This window comes from Hydra vulgaris, chromosome 01, assembly GCF_038396675.1.
Source record: "Hydra vulgaris chromosome 01, alternate assembly HydraT2T_AEP".
Lineage (NCBI taxonomy): Eukaryota > Metazoa > Cnidaria > Hydrozoa > Anthoathecata > Hydridae > Hydra > Hydra vulgaris.
Genome location: NC_088920.1, coordinates 21,630,304 through 21,642,825, shown reverse-complemented (window position 1 = coordinate 21,642,825; position 12,522 = coordinate 21,630,304). Strand labels below are relative to the sequence as shown.

Sequence of the window (12,522 nt, the reverse complement as noted above, 5' to 3'; positions counted from 1 at the left end):
ACCCTCCTCACCATTACCAAAAATACAGTTTTTTGCAGCTTTTAACCCAGTTTACCAGTGTTTAGCGGTTCTACAAAAATTGTGATAAAATCGTTAAAGTTTTAATTTAATGTAGTAACTACTTTTTTTTTTGTTCATATTTTTAATGTTCTTTTTTGCTATTTTGATATATATATATATATATATATATATATATATATATATATATATATATATATATATATATATATATATACATATATTTATATATACATATATATATATATATATATATATATGTATATATATATATATATATATATATATATATATATATATATATATATATATATATATATATACATATATATATATAAATATATATATATATATATATATATATATATATATATATATATATATATATATATATATACATAAATTTCTTCTTAATGCTAGAGGTTTTTAGTTGTTGAACAAAATGTATCATTTACGTGACTTGAATGAAAATTGTTTTAGGCTTGCATCAACTTAACTAAAACCATGTGGACGTGTCTCTTTCCTTCAAACAATTTGCTTTATTTTGACATCAACCAAGTTTATAAAACGCTTCTGTTAAGATGATCGCCTCTCTTTTTAAGCTCGACACCAGGCTCATCCAACGATTTGAGACCCCTTATAAAGTAATTAAAAAATTATAAGTGAATAAGTTTAGAAGCTAAAAAGTTATATTTATGCCTAATATGGTCCAATAGAATTTATGATTGGCTAAAGTTGTACTCTTACCTTTTACACTTCAGATTGCCTTTCGTGGGCAGCAGATCCATGTTCAGCAAGTTGAATGATGACGCGCAATAGCTCAGATTGTTCTACTTTAATAGTAGGGCAAACATTACGTATGTAATTTGTTGTAATATATTCTCTCTCTCTCTCTCTCTCTCTCTCTCTCTCTCTCTCTCTCTCTCTATATATATATATATATATATATATATATATATATATATATATATATATATATATATATATATATTTTTTAATATTTTGCCGTTTAAAAATATTACAATAACCAATTATATTTAACAATTTTTACATTAGTAACGACAGGACTTCTAGAAGATCATGTGGATCTTGTCATGAAGCCCTTTACAATATATGGTTAATTTTTGATAAAAACACAATGTCTTACGTGAAATAATAATAATAATACAACTTTATGCAAAAACATGTAAAAACCAAGATAAAATTTTAAAAAGCCAAGATTAAAAAATAAATAAAATATACAAAATAGAACAACAACGAATAAACAAACAAACAAAACAAAAAAACAATTAAAAGTAAATCAAAATATTTTCAATTAAAAATATAATTCTTTTAAGTTTTTGTTTGAATGAGGCAAAAGTCAGTTAGGTAGAAAAATCAAAATTTGGTAAGACTATTTTGTTCCAGAGATAAGGACCTCGATAAGAAACAAAAAACTGGTCTTTGCTTTTATGGCGAAAAGGGGCAATAAGATTGTTATTAATTCGAAGATTATATTAGTTTTTAGGTTTCATACAATAAAGATATTGTAATACGTTTGGCAACAAATTTTCTCTACATTTAAACATGAAACATAAAATGTTAAAGACATTTTGTTGATATACATTTAAAATATTCATTTCTTTAAAAAGTTGTTTCGTATGAAAAATTTTTAAAATTTATTGCGCGAGCTGCGTGTTTCTGATGAGGGTAAAGAGATTTTAGTTTTGTTCTATGAGTGCTTCCCCATATAATATTCGCGTAGTTTATATGACAATGTATAAATGAATAATATAATTGTGTTAACTGGTGTTTACATAATACATTTCTTGCTTTATAGAGAATTCCAATGCATTTAGCGATTTTATTGGAGGTATTATCAATATGATTTCTCCAAGATAGATTCTCATCAATATATACTCCGAGAAACTTAGTAACTTTTTCTCTTTTTATTATTATATTATCAATTAAATATATATATATATATATATATATATATATATATATATATATATATATATATATATATATATATATATATACAAAAATAAAATTTAAACAAATATCAACACGAATTTTTTTTCTTTAATTACGATATATAAAAACATTACATTTCCTAACGTTGATTTTATAAAAACATGTTTACATTGTTTTCCATGTTATTAAAACTAAAATAAAAAAGTTCTATAGCGTAACGTCCTTTTCTGATAAACCTCCCCACTCCCCTCATCCTTTTTTGTCCTTTTTATCTTGACCCTCTCCCTCCCCCTTTAAACATGACGTCCTTTATGGATAGCCTATATAGTTGATTTCTTAAAAAGATTTCTTGAAAATTTTATGGATATCTTTAAACAATTTCATTAAAAAAAGCCTGAAAATTTGAGACCATAAACCAACTTGGTTCAAAAGTTATTGCGGTTTGAACTTTCATAAAACGTCGACTTGGTCATTTTTCAAAGTTTTCCATGTTTTGATGTACCAACTTTATGCAGTTAAAAAAATTGTTTGAAATGAGAGGAGGAGTTCAGTTTTTATAAAAGAATATAATATCAAGTTTTATATATTAAAGAAAAAAATTGATTTTTTAAAATATCTGCAACATACTTTTTCCCGTTATCCAAAACTACCCAAGGGGCGTTCAATAACGCAAATCTTGTACATTGTAAATTTTGTCTCTGGTTAATCAAGGCTTATATTAGTATGTTATAAGTTTTTAAGAAAAAAAAATTCGTGTTTTTTTACTGTAAATATAATCGAACTGATTTAAGACTCAATTTTAGTCTAAAAGTTATGTCTCAAAACCTCACCTGCTTTAAAAATAACAAAATTTATGCTAACTTTGAGAAGCAAAATATCAATGTGCCAAGAAGCTATTGACTTAATATAGTTTTTGAATTTGATTTATACACCATACATAATACTTTTAATAAACTAAAAGACTTAAGTGGTTGGTTTTGGCTAAATAAAGATATCTTTAATATATAATAACTTTTGACAGAAAAAAAAAAGTGTTGTAAGAATCGGTAGCTAATTAATAAGTCGATTTTTTTAATTATGGTTGATTTCTGGTAATTGTTTAATATTTGAAATTTAGTTGCTATAAAAATATCTAATAATTAATATTTTTTTATAAATACGTACAATAAAACATGAGCCAAATTAACAAAGTAACCAGCTTGTGGTTAAGTGATTGGCCTTAAAAAAAATACTTTCTGTCGAGTTCAGAGAAGAACAGAAAGTCTATTTTGGTAAGAAAGTTAGGATTATGCATATTGACTCCTTTTTTTACAAAAATGATGCTGGTGGTTTAAAGAATGGAGTATATTTCACAATAATACAAAAAAGTGGTCAGGATGCAAGAGACACTTTTTGTGTGGCTGACCATGTAGTGGACTAGTTTACTCAAGATTGTATCAATTTTTGTATATCTCTTTTACACTTGTTCCAAGTGTAAAACAGATATACAAAAAAAGTGATAATGTTGGTAAGAATATAATAATTATTATTATTGCTAAAAAACAAAAGCCTAGCAATTTAATTGCATATTAGGAGAAAGGGGTAATAATTTAGGCTCTTGCAATGTATAAAGATATAGTTTGCTTAATAATCAGAATTAGATTTTATAAATCATTTTATGTTTTTATTTTAGGGTGCTATTCAGCTAAGCTGCCGAAACGTTGTTTTATATTTGCAAGCTGAAAAGCGTATGTCTTTTAAGATATGATTACAATGAGCCACAAAAAGGTAAAGACCAATTTTATTGCGAAAGTGCTGTTGCTTAGAGATAGATTAAAGCATATATCAACGCTGGTAATAATTGTACGTCAGCCTAGGATGTTTAGGAAGGAGTTTTATTTTTTGGAGGTTCAAATAATTCAAAAGTATCAGTGGTTAAACTTGACAAGTTAAAATCAGTTAATGATAGCAAGATAACGAATATCAGTTCAATCCATTCAATTTTATATAACGATAATCGAATGATGCTATAGCAATACTTTGATTGTGATAAAGGTTAAAAAGTACAGTTTTCAGGATTAATATTTGTTTCTGGTTTAACAGAGATAGGACCTTTTGATGGTGGAGAAATTTTTACTTTCGAAACCAGAATGAAAATGCAAACAGCACCCAAAACAAGCATACATCAATGGGTTCAATTTTATTACATCATGTTGATTTGCTTATTTGTTCGTCCAACTCCAAATCTCTCAAAGGAATTGATGCCGAAGTGATAGTTCCTGAAAGTAAATTTAAATTTGAACGCAATATTGATGTTACAGGATTGACTATACCTTTACGTAAGCATAAAAGATTTACAACCCAGCAGAAAGCTTTTTTATATGAAGAGTTCAATGCTGGATAAGTAAAAAAACATAATACAACATCAGAAAACGTTCTCTTCAAAATGAGGACAATTAAAGATAAAAAAGGTGTCAAATCATTTAGCCCTACTCAATACCTTAACAGCAAGTTCTCTCTTTATTTAGCAGAATGTCCAAAAAATATGCGCAAGGTTTGCTTAAAAAACCTGAACAAGTCGAATCTATTGAGGACTTTACAAAAGAATTAGTAGAAAACGTATTTGCAAATGACACTGAAAATAAAATTTACAAGATTTTAGCCAATGTTGAGAAACTAAATAATGTAAACGTTAGGCAGTTTGTTCTTGTAGCAAGGAGTTTTGAAAATCAAACAAATCACTCTGTTGGCCAGATAACAACAATACTAGATGATGATGATTTGCTTATCAACCTCATGGTTATATCGGATAAAACCTTTTATTGGCCATACCCCAAACAAAAATTTATTGAAGACAGGTGTAATATCCACAAGATATTAAACATTCCTAAGCAAGGACATATGGAGTATTTTGTTTTTAGCATAGACGACATAGAAGTGATAAACAAATGCTGTAGAGAATAAACTAATATTTTTTATTTCATTTGTAGATTTCATAGTGTTTTTGTAGTTGTTTTTTTATTTTCAAAAGTCAATTTTGAATTAAAGATATCTTCATTTAAGCAAAATCACCCATTGAAGTCTTTTAATTTATTAAAAGTTTATAGGTGAATAAACCATTTTCAAAAAACTAAAAAATTTGCGTTATTGAACGCTCCTAGGTTAGTTTTGGGAAACGGTAAAAAGTATGTTGCGTATATTAAAAAAAAAAAACAATTTTTTTCCTTAATGTATAAAACTTGATATTATATTCTTTTGTAAAAACTCAGCACTTCCGCTCTTTTCAAATATATATTATAAAAAACTTTATTGCTCAAGATATTGAAAAAAGATGTTGAAAAAGATTTTCACAACAAGAATCGTAATCACGTGTTCACTTGACTTGCAAGTATTAGGAAATCATATTAGCATTTTAACTTGGACACAGAACCGTGGCTAGGATACCCCACACATCCAAATTGGGAAGGGAGGAGGTCCTAGAAAATTTTGGGGTCCTTTTGTTAATTAAATTAATTTTTTTAAGTAATAACTAGTAGAAATATTTCTTAGATTTTGGGGCCCTTATACCGGGTTTTCTTTTGGGAGGAAGGGGGAAAGGAGCTCCGAACCACAAGCCACGGCACTTCTTATAAATAAAAATCCTACTTTTTCTATGTAGTTATTTTACTAAAAACAAATGTAAGGTCAAACAAGAATGCTAAATGTCAACAATGGCCTCATTTTGTCACATTTCTCATTACATCTTCAAATTGTATTTTATGATCCATCTCGATTTCTGAATGTCTGGTAAATTTACCAACTCTGCTTGTATATTGTGATGAATATTTTTTTTCTTTGATATTTTTGTTAATTTTAAAAAGCTGTGTGGAAGTTACGGTCACGTGACGTTTAGTTTTGAAGCTAACCTTGTGAACAATTCTTAAAAAGACTCTACTTAGTGTCGCTTTAAAACCTTTGTCTGTTAATATCAGGAAAAAAGGAGTGGAAACCGTTGTTAATTGACTAAAAATTTCTCCTGTGAATATAACCTTTTTATTAATCGCGTGATTAGCAAGGACTAAGTGTATCGTATAATACGAAACCCAAGTAACAGCCATTATGACGGTCATAATTATTAACAACAACGCTTCTTTTTCTTCTTTTTGGCAGTCATTTGCTAAATAAACGTTTCCAAACACATTTATGGTTCTTTCTTTTGCTTGTTTAAATTCTCGAAGTGTTGATATGCTACAGTAAAACAGTATGCAGGCTGGTAATAAAACTGCAAAAGCAAGCAAACTTAGTTTGTACATAAAAACCACGCTTGGCTTGGTAATATTTTGGAGACAACAATACTCGCCATTATTCACAAATTCGCCAATTCCAAAAAAAGGCATAAATGACCAAAATGCAGCATAAAATATACAAAATGAGATGCAAGTAAACGAGAAAGCTCTTTTTCCATAATATCGTATTAGCATTCCTGGGTGACAAATACTGATGTAGCGTTCACCAATAATAACCGTTAACATTCCAATTGAGGAAAGTTCTAAAAATCTACTGCAATAACCAATTACAGAACATTCTATGCTTAGTCGGTACTTTCCATTAAAAATAGCATCAATTTCTAAAGGAGCTTCAAAAACATTACGGACAAAGTCAAAAACTGATAAAGCTATCCATACGTGACATTTAAAAGTACGTTTGTGGTATCGGAGGTTTAATCCATAGAGAACAAGTATATTTAAGATTATAGCAAATATCACCGCTATAGCAAAAAGAACCGTAAACAAAAGCGAAATATTAAGCATTAAACTTTTTTTTTTTGTTCAACTTTTTTTTGTTGTTGTTGCTCAAAACAACGCTCTCTTAAAGTTTTGATTTTAAAAAAAAACAATTTTTAGCAAATCGTTACTTTTTCCTCAAGTACCTCAATTTTCTTTTCATTTTGCTTTATTTTTTTAAAATAGCTTTTTTTATATTTTGATGTGTGTTTCCTGCTTGAAAGAATAAGCTATTTTGGTATTTACCGATACAAGATAGCGTTTTGCTAAGCAACACTGTCACACCTGCGTTTTGATTGGTTGCTTAACACCTTGATTCTAAGCAAACAAACAAAATAAAATTTATTCAATAGCAATGAATTTTTCTAAAAACTTTCTCTGATAAAGTTGTTAAATAAAGTCAATAAGAAACTACCGATTTATTAAATATAAAACCAAGCAGTTTTATTATGTACTTTTATAAAGTGAAAAGTTAAACAACTCTTCTTTTATAAGGGTGTTAACTGAAATATTCACGCTTTATATTAATTACAAAGTATTGTATTTAATTTCTTTACATAAAAAAAGACTATTCAAAGCGCCTAATATAATACCGTTTTTGTTAATGTTGTTGTTGTTGCTGTTGTTGTTGTTGTTGTTGTTGCTGTTGTTGTTGTTGTTGTGTCTGTTTTTTTGTTTTTGTTATTACTAAGATGTTAAAATACCAGTAAATAATAAATTTGTAAATAATGAGTAATTGAATATTTTAAACTTTAATTAAGTAGTTAATTTTTAATGGTTTTTAAATGTTTTCAATGTAATATAGTATTTAAATACTTGTTTAACAATATTTAGGTAGTATTGCAATTACATTCTTACCTTTTGACAGACTTTTAGCAAGAGTAAACAAAGCTTCAAGAGTTCACAAATTAAAAAATGACCTTCGATCTAGACTACTGTTATGCAAAAAGCGAAGCTACCGCAAATACAAATTTTAAAAGTTTGGTGAACAGACATTGGGTGGTTTTTATATTTATATTTATTAAAAAAAACTTCCTTATTTCAATATTATACAAATTTATTTCTGGTATGCAGGCATTCTCAGCTCAGTGGCGTACCGAAGGTAGCGCGCGCGGGGGGGGGGGGTCCGCCCCAGGCCCCGTCTGGGAGTAGGTGACTGTTTTGGAGGCGCTCCGCGAAGCTTCCTCCCCCACACCCGCGAGTACTAATAAATAGATTTGCACGCCCTACCTACGAGTCTATGGTTCATGATGGTTCAGGCAAACTGAAGGATGTTTATGTTGTTTCGTTAATGTGATTAATATACTCTATCATTGAGTACCTCAATAATTCGAGAGCAGATCACGTCTTCAGTTCGTCATCACCAAGTTACATAGTAAGTTATAATTTTATTCCTGCATATAGGCCTAACAAGGCTGCGTGAAAAGATTTTAGTTATCAGATTATAATTTTATATCACACGTCGTTTTATGTTGAAGCCAAATAAGGGGCCTGTCCTTTTAATTACTTGGTTTTAAATAACTAATTTTGACCTTAAAAATGAGTAGGCCTAGCCTATTTTGGTAAACAATAATTTTTATCAGTAGTACGAAAACATTTAGTTTTGATATTGTTTGCTCGTCCTAGCGAATTTCCCATATGGAAGGAGCTATTACCATAGGTGGCATGGACAAATTTAAGCCCGAGACCATAATAACATTCATCTTGAGGGCCCCAGATTCCGAAAACATTAAAATTAAAATCGATTTTTATTTAAATCCCCCATGTTATTCTTATGGTTCATAAATCCAATTAATATCTAGCTTATTTGTGAACATTAATAAATATAATAATTAAAACAAATATAATAATTATTATAAATATAATAAATATAATAAATATAATAGATATAATAAATATAATAAATATAATTAATATAATAAAAATAATAATTATAATAAATATAATAAATATAATTATCATAATAAATTTAATAAATATAATAAATATAACAAATATAATAAATATAATTAATATAATTAATTTAATTAATAAATTAGTATAACTCATATAATAAATACAATAAACACAATAATAGTTGTAAATATAATAAATATAATATATATAATAAATAATATATTAAGTATAATATACGTCAAAACAGAAAACACACAACTAACTAAATTAGAGGCACATTAATATACAATGAGAACATCTAAATTCCCCTTTGAACAGCTGCTCTGAAAATACTCGTTAAAGCATTAGCAATAATAGGCAATCAAACAATTCCCTTAAGAAAATTCTAGAATAAACAACTCCCGTGGACACAGCCAATCTCTGCCAACCTGTCTCTAAAGTAAAACCACGAATAATAACAAAAAATAATTCCAATGAAAAACGTTATTAAACACACTTTAAGAATTACCTAACTTTATTCGTGGAGACATGCGAAGCTCTGATGCGTAAATAGAAAAATAGGCTATTGAAAACCTACAACGATAGAACAATGGAATTTTAAAACCAGAAATTTTACATTTTCATGCGCGCACATTTCACTTTAAAACAAGCGAAGTGAAAACACCATTAGTTATACCGTTACTTATACTGAAATTTTTTTAAGAAAATAGCCGAAAAATATAATTCAAAGCTTGACAGTTTTATCTTACAGTGTTTATTTATTATGTTTGGTTCGTTTTCAAACCCATAACGTGAAGGTTTGTTTTATTTTCTAAATACTTTATTGTTTAAAATAGAACAATTATTTTCAGAGTCAAGAGACCTGTTGATAACATGAAACGAAACTATCCCAGTGGATGGGAAAAGAAGAAAAAAAAAAGCCAAAGAACAAAAAACTAAAACGGTTGTCGGGTTCAATACTTAATTTACTAAAAGGGCACTATCCCAGGCAAACAATGAAGCAGGGCCAGAAGAGGGCCCTGAATCTTTAGAAGGCCCAAGTACAAGCTATAGCCAACCGAATGAACAAACAAACAATGAAGAACAAGAAAAAGGAGAAGAAGAACAATACAAAAGGCAAGAAGAAGAAGACATAACCAATTCGATACGTTCTGAATCAGACACAAATTCAGTACACGAATCAGAAGATTTAACATTAAATTATGATGTTGGAAACTGGCCCACTCCAATGCCAGATTATCTCAGAACCGATGTTATAAGACAAGGCAGTTAAATTTACCAGAACTTGGAGGGGCCATTTGATCCAGTTCATAAACCAGGAGAAAATTCAAAGGGTCAAACTAGACAGCTGACAAAAAGCTGGTTTTACAAGAAGCTTCCAAGTAGAGAACAGGTTTTGAGGAAATGGATAGTCTATTCTCATTAAAAAATCACTGTTTTGCTTTTGTTGCAAGTTGTTTGATAAGAACGATAATCCAACGACCAAATTAAGTTTCATCACAGGATTCAATAGTTGGTGGAAATTGAATCCTAAAGTATCAGATCACGAAAACTCTGAATTGCATATTAACAATTTAGAAAAATGGAAAACACTTGAAGCAAGGCTTCTCCAAAACAAAACCATCGACGCTGCTCACCAAGACGTAATGGAAAGAGAGAAGAAGAAATGGAGAGACATTTTGCATCGTCTCTTAGGTATAACACTTTTTTTGGCAAAGTAGAATATGTCTTTTCGAGGCCACAGGGAAGACTTTGCTTCTGAAAACCGTGGTAATTTCTTGGAACTTGTCAGCCTCCTTTCAAAATATGACCTTGTTTTAAAGGAGCACAGCATACGGCTTCAGCAATCATTGGAATCAGGATTGATTCCAGTTTCTTATTTATCACCTGCAGTGCAAAATGAGTTTATATCTCTTTTAGGCGATGCTGTAAAACAAGAATTAATCTGTGAAATCAAGAAAGCTAAATTCTATGGCATATTGTTTGACAGCACGCCAGATATATCCAACACTGAACAAATGAGTCAGGTCATAAGGTATGTGAAAATTGACAACAGGAGCGTGGAAGTGAAAGAATCATTTCTAGGTTTTATTCCTCTAAGTGGGAAAAAGGCAGACTCCATAACACAGGAAATTATTCAATCTCTTGAAAAGGACGGCTTGGATTTAAAGCTTTGTCGAAGCCAAGGATACGATAATGCCACGACAATGTCTGGCATTCATTCAGGAGTACAAACCAGAATTAAAGAATTTAATCCAAAAGCAATATTTGTGCCTTGTGCTAATCATTCGCTTAATTTATTTGGCGTACATGCTTTTGGTAGTGTTTCTGTTTGTGTCACATTTTCTTAAACTTTGGAAAGTGTGTACACGTTTTTTTCATGTTCAACACATAGATAGAAGGTCCTAAAAGAAACCGTTGGAGTGACAGTGAAGAGACTTAATGATACCAGGTGGAGTGCTTATCATAACGCCGTGAAACCAATCTTCAAACATTTCGAAAAGTTGGTTAAGGCTGTGGAAAAGCTTTGTGATGCTTCTGAAAACCTAGATACGAGAGGAGCAGCGGAGGTATTGATGACAACCATCTGTAATTTCAATTTCCTTTGCTTCTTGCATTTGTGGTACCACATTCTACTCGAGGTGAATCATGCCCAAAAATATCTTTAAATAGAAGGTATTAGCTTGGAAAAGTGTGTTGTGAAGCTGAAAAGCTTGAAGACCTTTTTAGTAGAGAGTCGAGAAGTTCTGGTCCATAATGCTGAAGAATATGCGACCCAGACTTGTGCTGAAATGGGCATTGATATTGAAAGTAGAAAACGCAAGCGAGTGAAAAAGATGATGCCAGGAGAAATTGCTAAAGATGCAGGTTTAACTCCACAGGAAGAATTGAAGCGTGCTATGTTCGAGTGCATTGACCACTTTCATGTAGAATTAGAAAAACGTTTCACCTCGATGAACACTGTGTATGAAAAGTTTGCTGTTGTACACACAGGTAATCTTTTGAAGGCAACTGATGAAGAAATTGTAACCTATGCCCATCAGTTTTCAGAAACTTTCAATGATGTAGAGGAGGAAGAAATGCTGCCTGAAGTAAAGAGGCTGAGAAGGCATCTGAAGGCTTCTGGCATCAAATTAAACATTGCAGCTGCATGGACATCCTTGAAAATGCTTCAGTTTATCATCGAAATGGACTTTCGTGAATTGTTGCCAAACGTGACTGAAGCTCTTAAACTGTTTCTAACTATATGCGTGTCCGTGACTTCTTGTGAGAGGAGTTTTTCAAAATTGAAATTAATTAAAATCTCCGCTCTACAATAAGCCAGTCTCGTTTGACGAACTTGACCATAATATCAGTAGAAAACGAAATTGCAAAACATGTGAATTTTGATGAGTTAATTAAACAATTTGCAGAAGTCAAGACTCGCAAGAAAGCATTTTAATGTGTTTCTAAAGGTAACTCTTTGCTGTAAATCTGTTTTTTTTACTATACATTGCACACATTGTATTAATCTTTAAAATAAATAATCAAAACTAATGCTTTAGTCATTTGTGTACATAAATGAATTTCTATAAGTGATAAAATGGCGTTAATAGATATATATATATATATATATATATATATATATATATATATATATATATATATATATATATATATATATATATATATATATAAACATATAAACTGATAGATAATGATAAAGATGGTATTTGCTAATTTTTGTTTATTACAAACGTTTTCAAGAATTTGGAGAAAGATAATGTGTTATACAAACATTCATTAATGTAGTCTCTCTCTCTCTCTCTATATATATATATACAGTATCGGACAAAACGAGTGCAACTAAATAATGCTAATTTAGTTTCTTTATATAAAAGTGCTGCATTTTTTCAATTTAGAGAAATAA

At 29.6% G+C, this 12,522-nt stretch overlaps 3 protein-coding genes across 3 annotated transcripts; 2 read left to right on the top strand and 1 right to left on the bottom strand.

The window, feature by feature from the left end:
- Positions 1-5,598: 5,598 nt before the first annotated feature.
- Positions 5,599-7,031, bottom strand: LOC124810357 (melanopsin). The gene has a single exon (XM_065787669.1). The coding sequence runs from the start codon at positions 6,741-6,743 to the stop codon at positions 5,670-5,672; it is 1,074 nt and encodes a 357-aa protein (XP_065643741.1). The 5' UTR covers positions 6,744-7,031; the 3' UTR covers positions 5,599-5,669.
- Positions 7,032-10,336: 3,305 nt separating this feature from the next.
- LOC136074216 (52 kDa repressor of the inhibitor of the protein kinase-like) lies at positions 10,337-10,963 on the top strand. The gene has a single exon (XM_065786522.1). The coding sequence runs from the start codon at positions 10,337-10,339 to the stop codon at positions 10,961-10,963; it is 627 nt and encodes a 208-aa protein (XP_065642594.1).
- A 441-nt stretch (positions 10,964-11,404) lies between these two features.
- On the top strand, positions 11,405-11,932 carry LOC136074215 (uncharacterized). The gene has a single exon (XM_065786521.1). The coding sequence runs from the start codon at positions 11,405-11,407 to the stop codon at positions 11,930-11,932; it is 528 nt and encodes a 175-aa protein (XP_065642593.1).
- The last annotated feature ends 590 nt before the right edge of the window (positions 11,933-12,522 follow it).

What these genes read in the sequence shown, in the direction of transcription:
- LOC124810357 (XM_065787669.1), bottom strand. Translation starts at nt 6,743, where the DNA reads ATGCTTAATATTTCGCTTTTGTTTACGGTTCTTTTTGCTATAGCGGTG.
- LOC136074216 (XM_065786522.1), top strand. Translation starts at nt 10,337, where the DNA reads ATGTCTTTTCGAGGCCACAGGGAAGACTTTGCTTCTGAAAACCGTGGT.
- LOC136074215 (XM_065786521.1), top strand. Translation starts at nt 11,405, where the DNA reads ATGGGCATTGATATTGAAAGTAGAAAACGCAAGCGAGTGAAAAAGATG.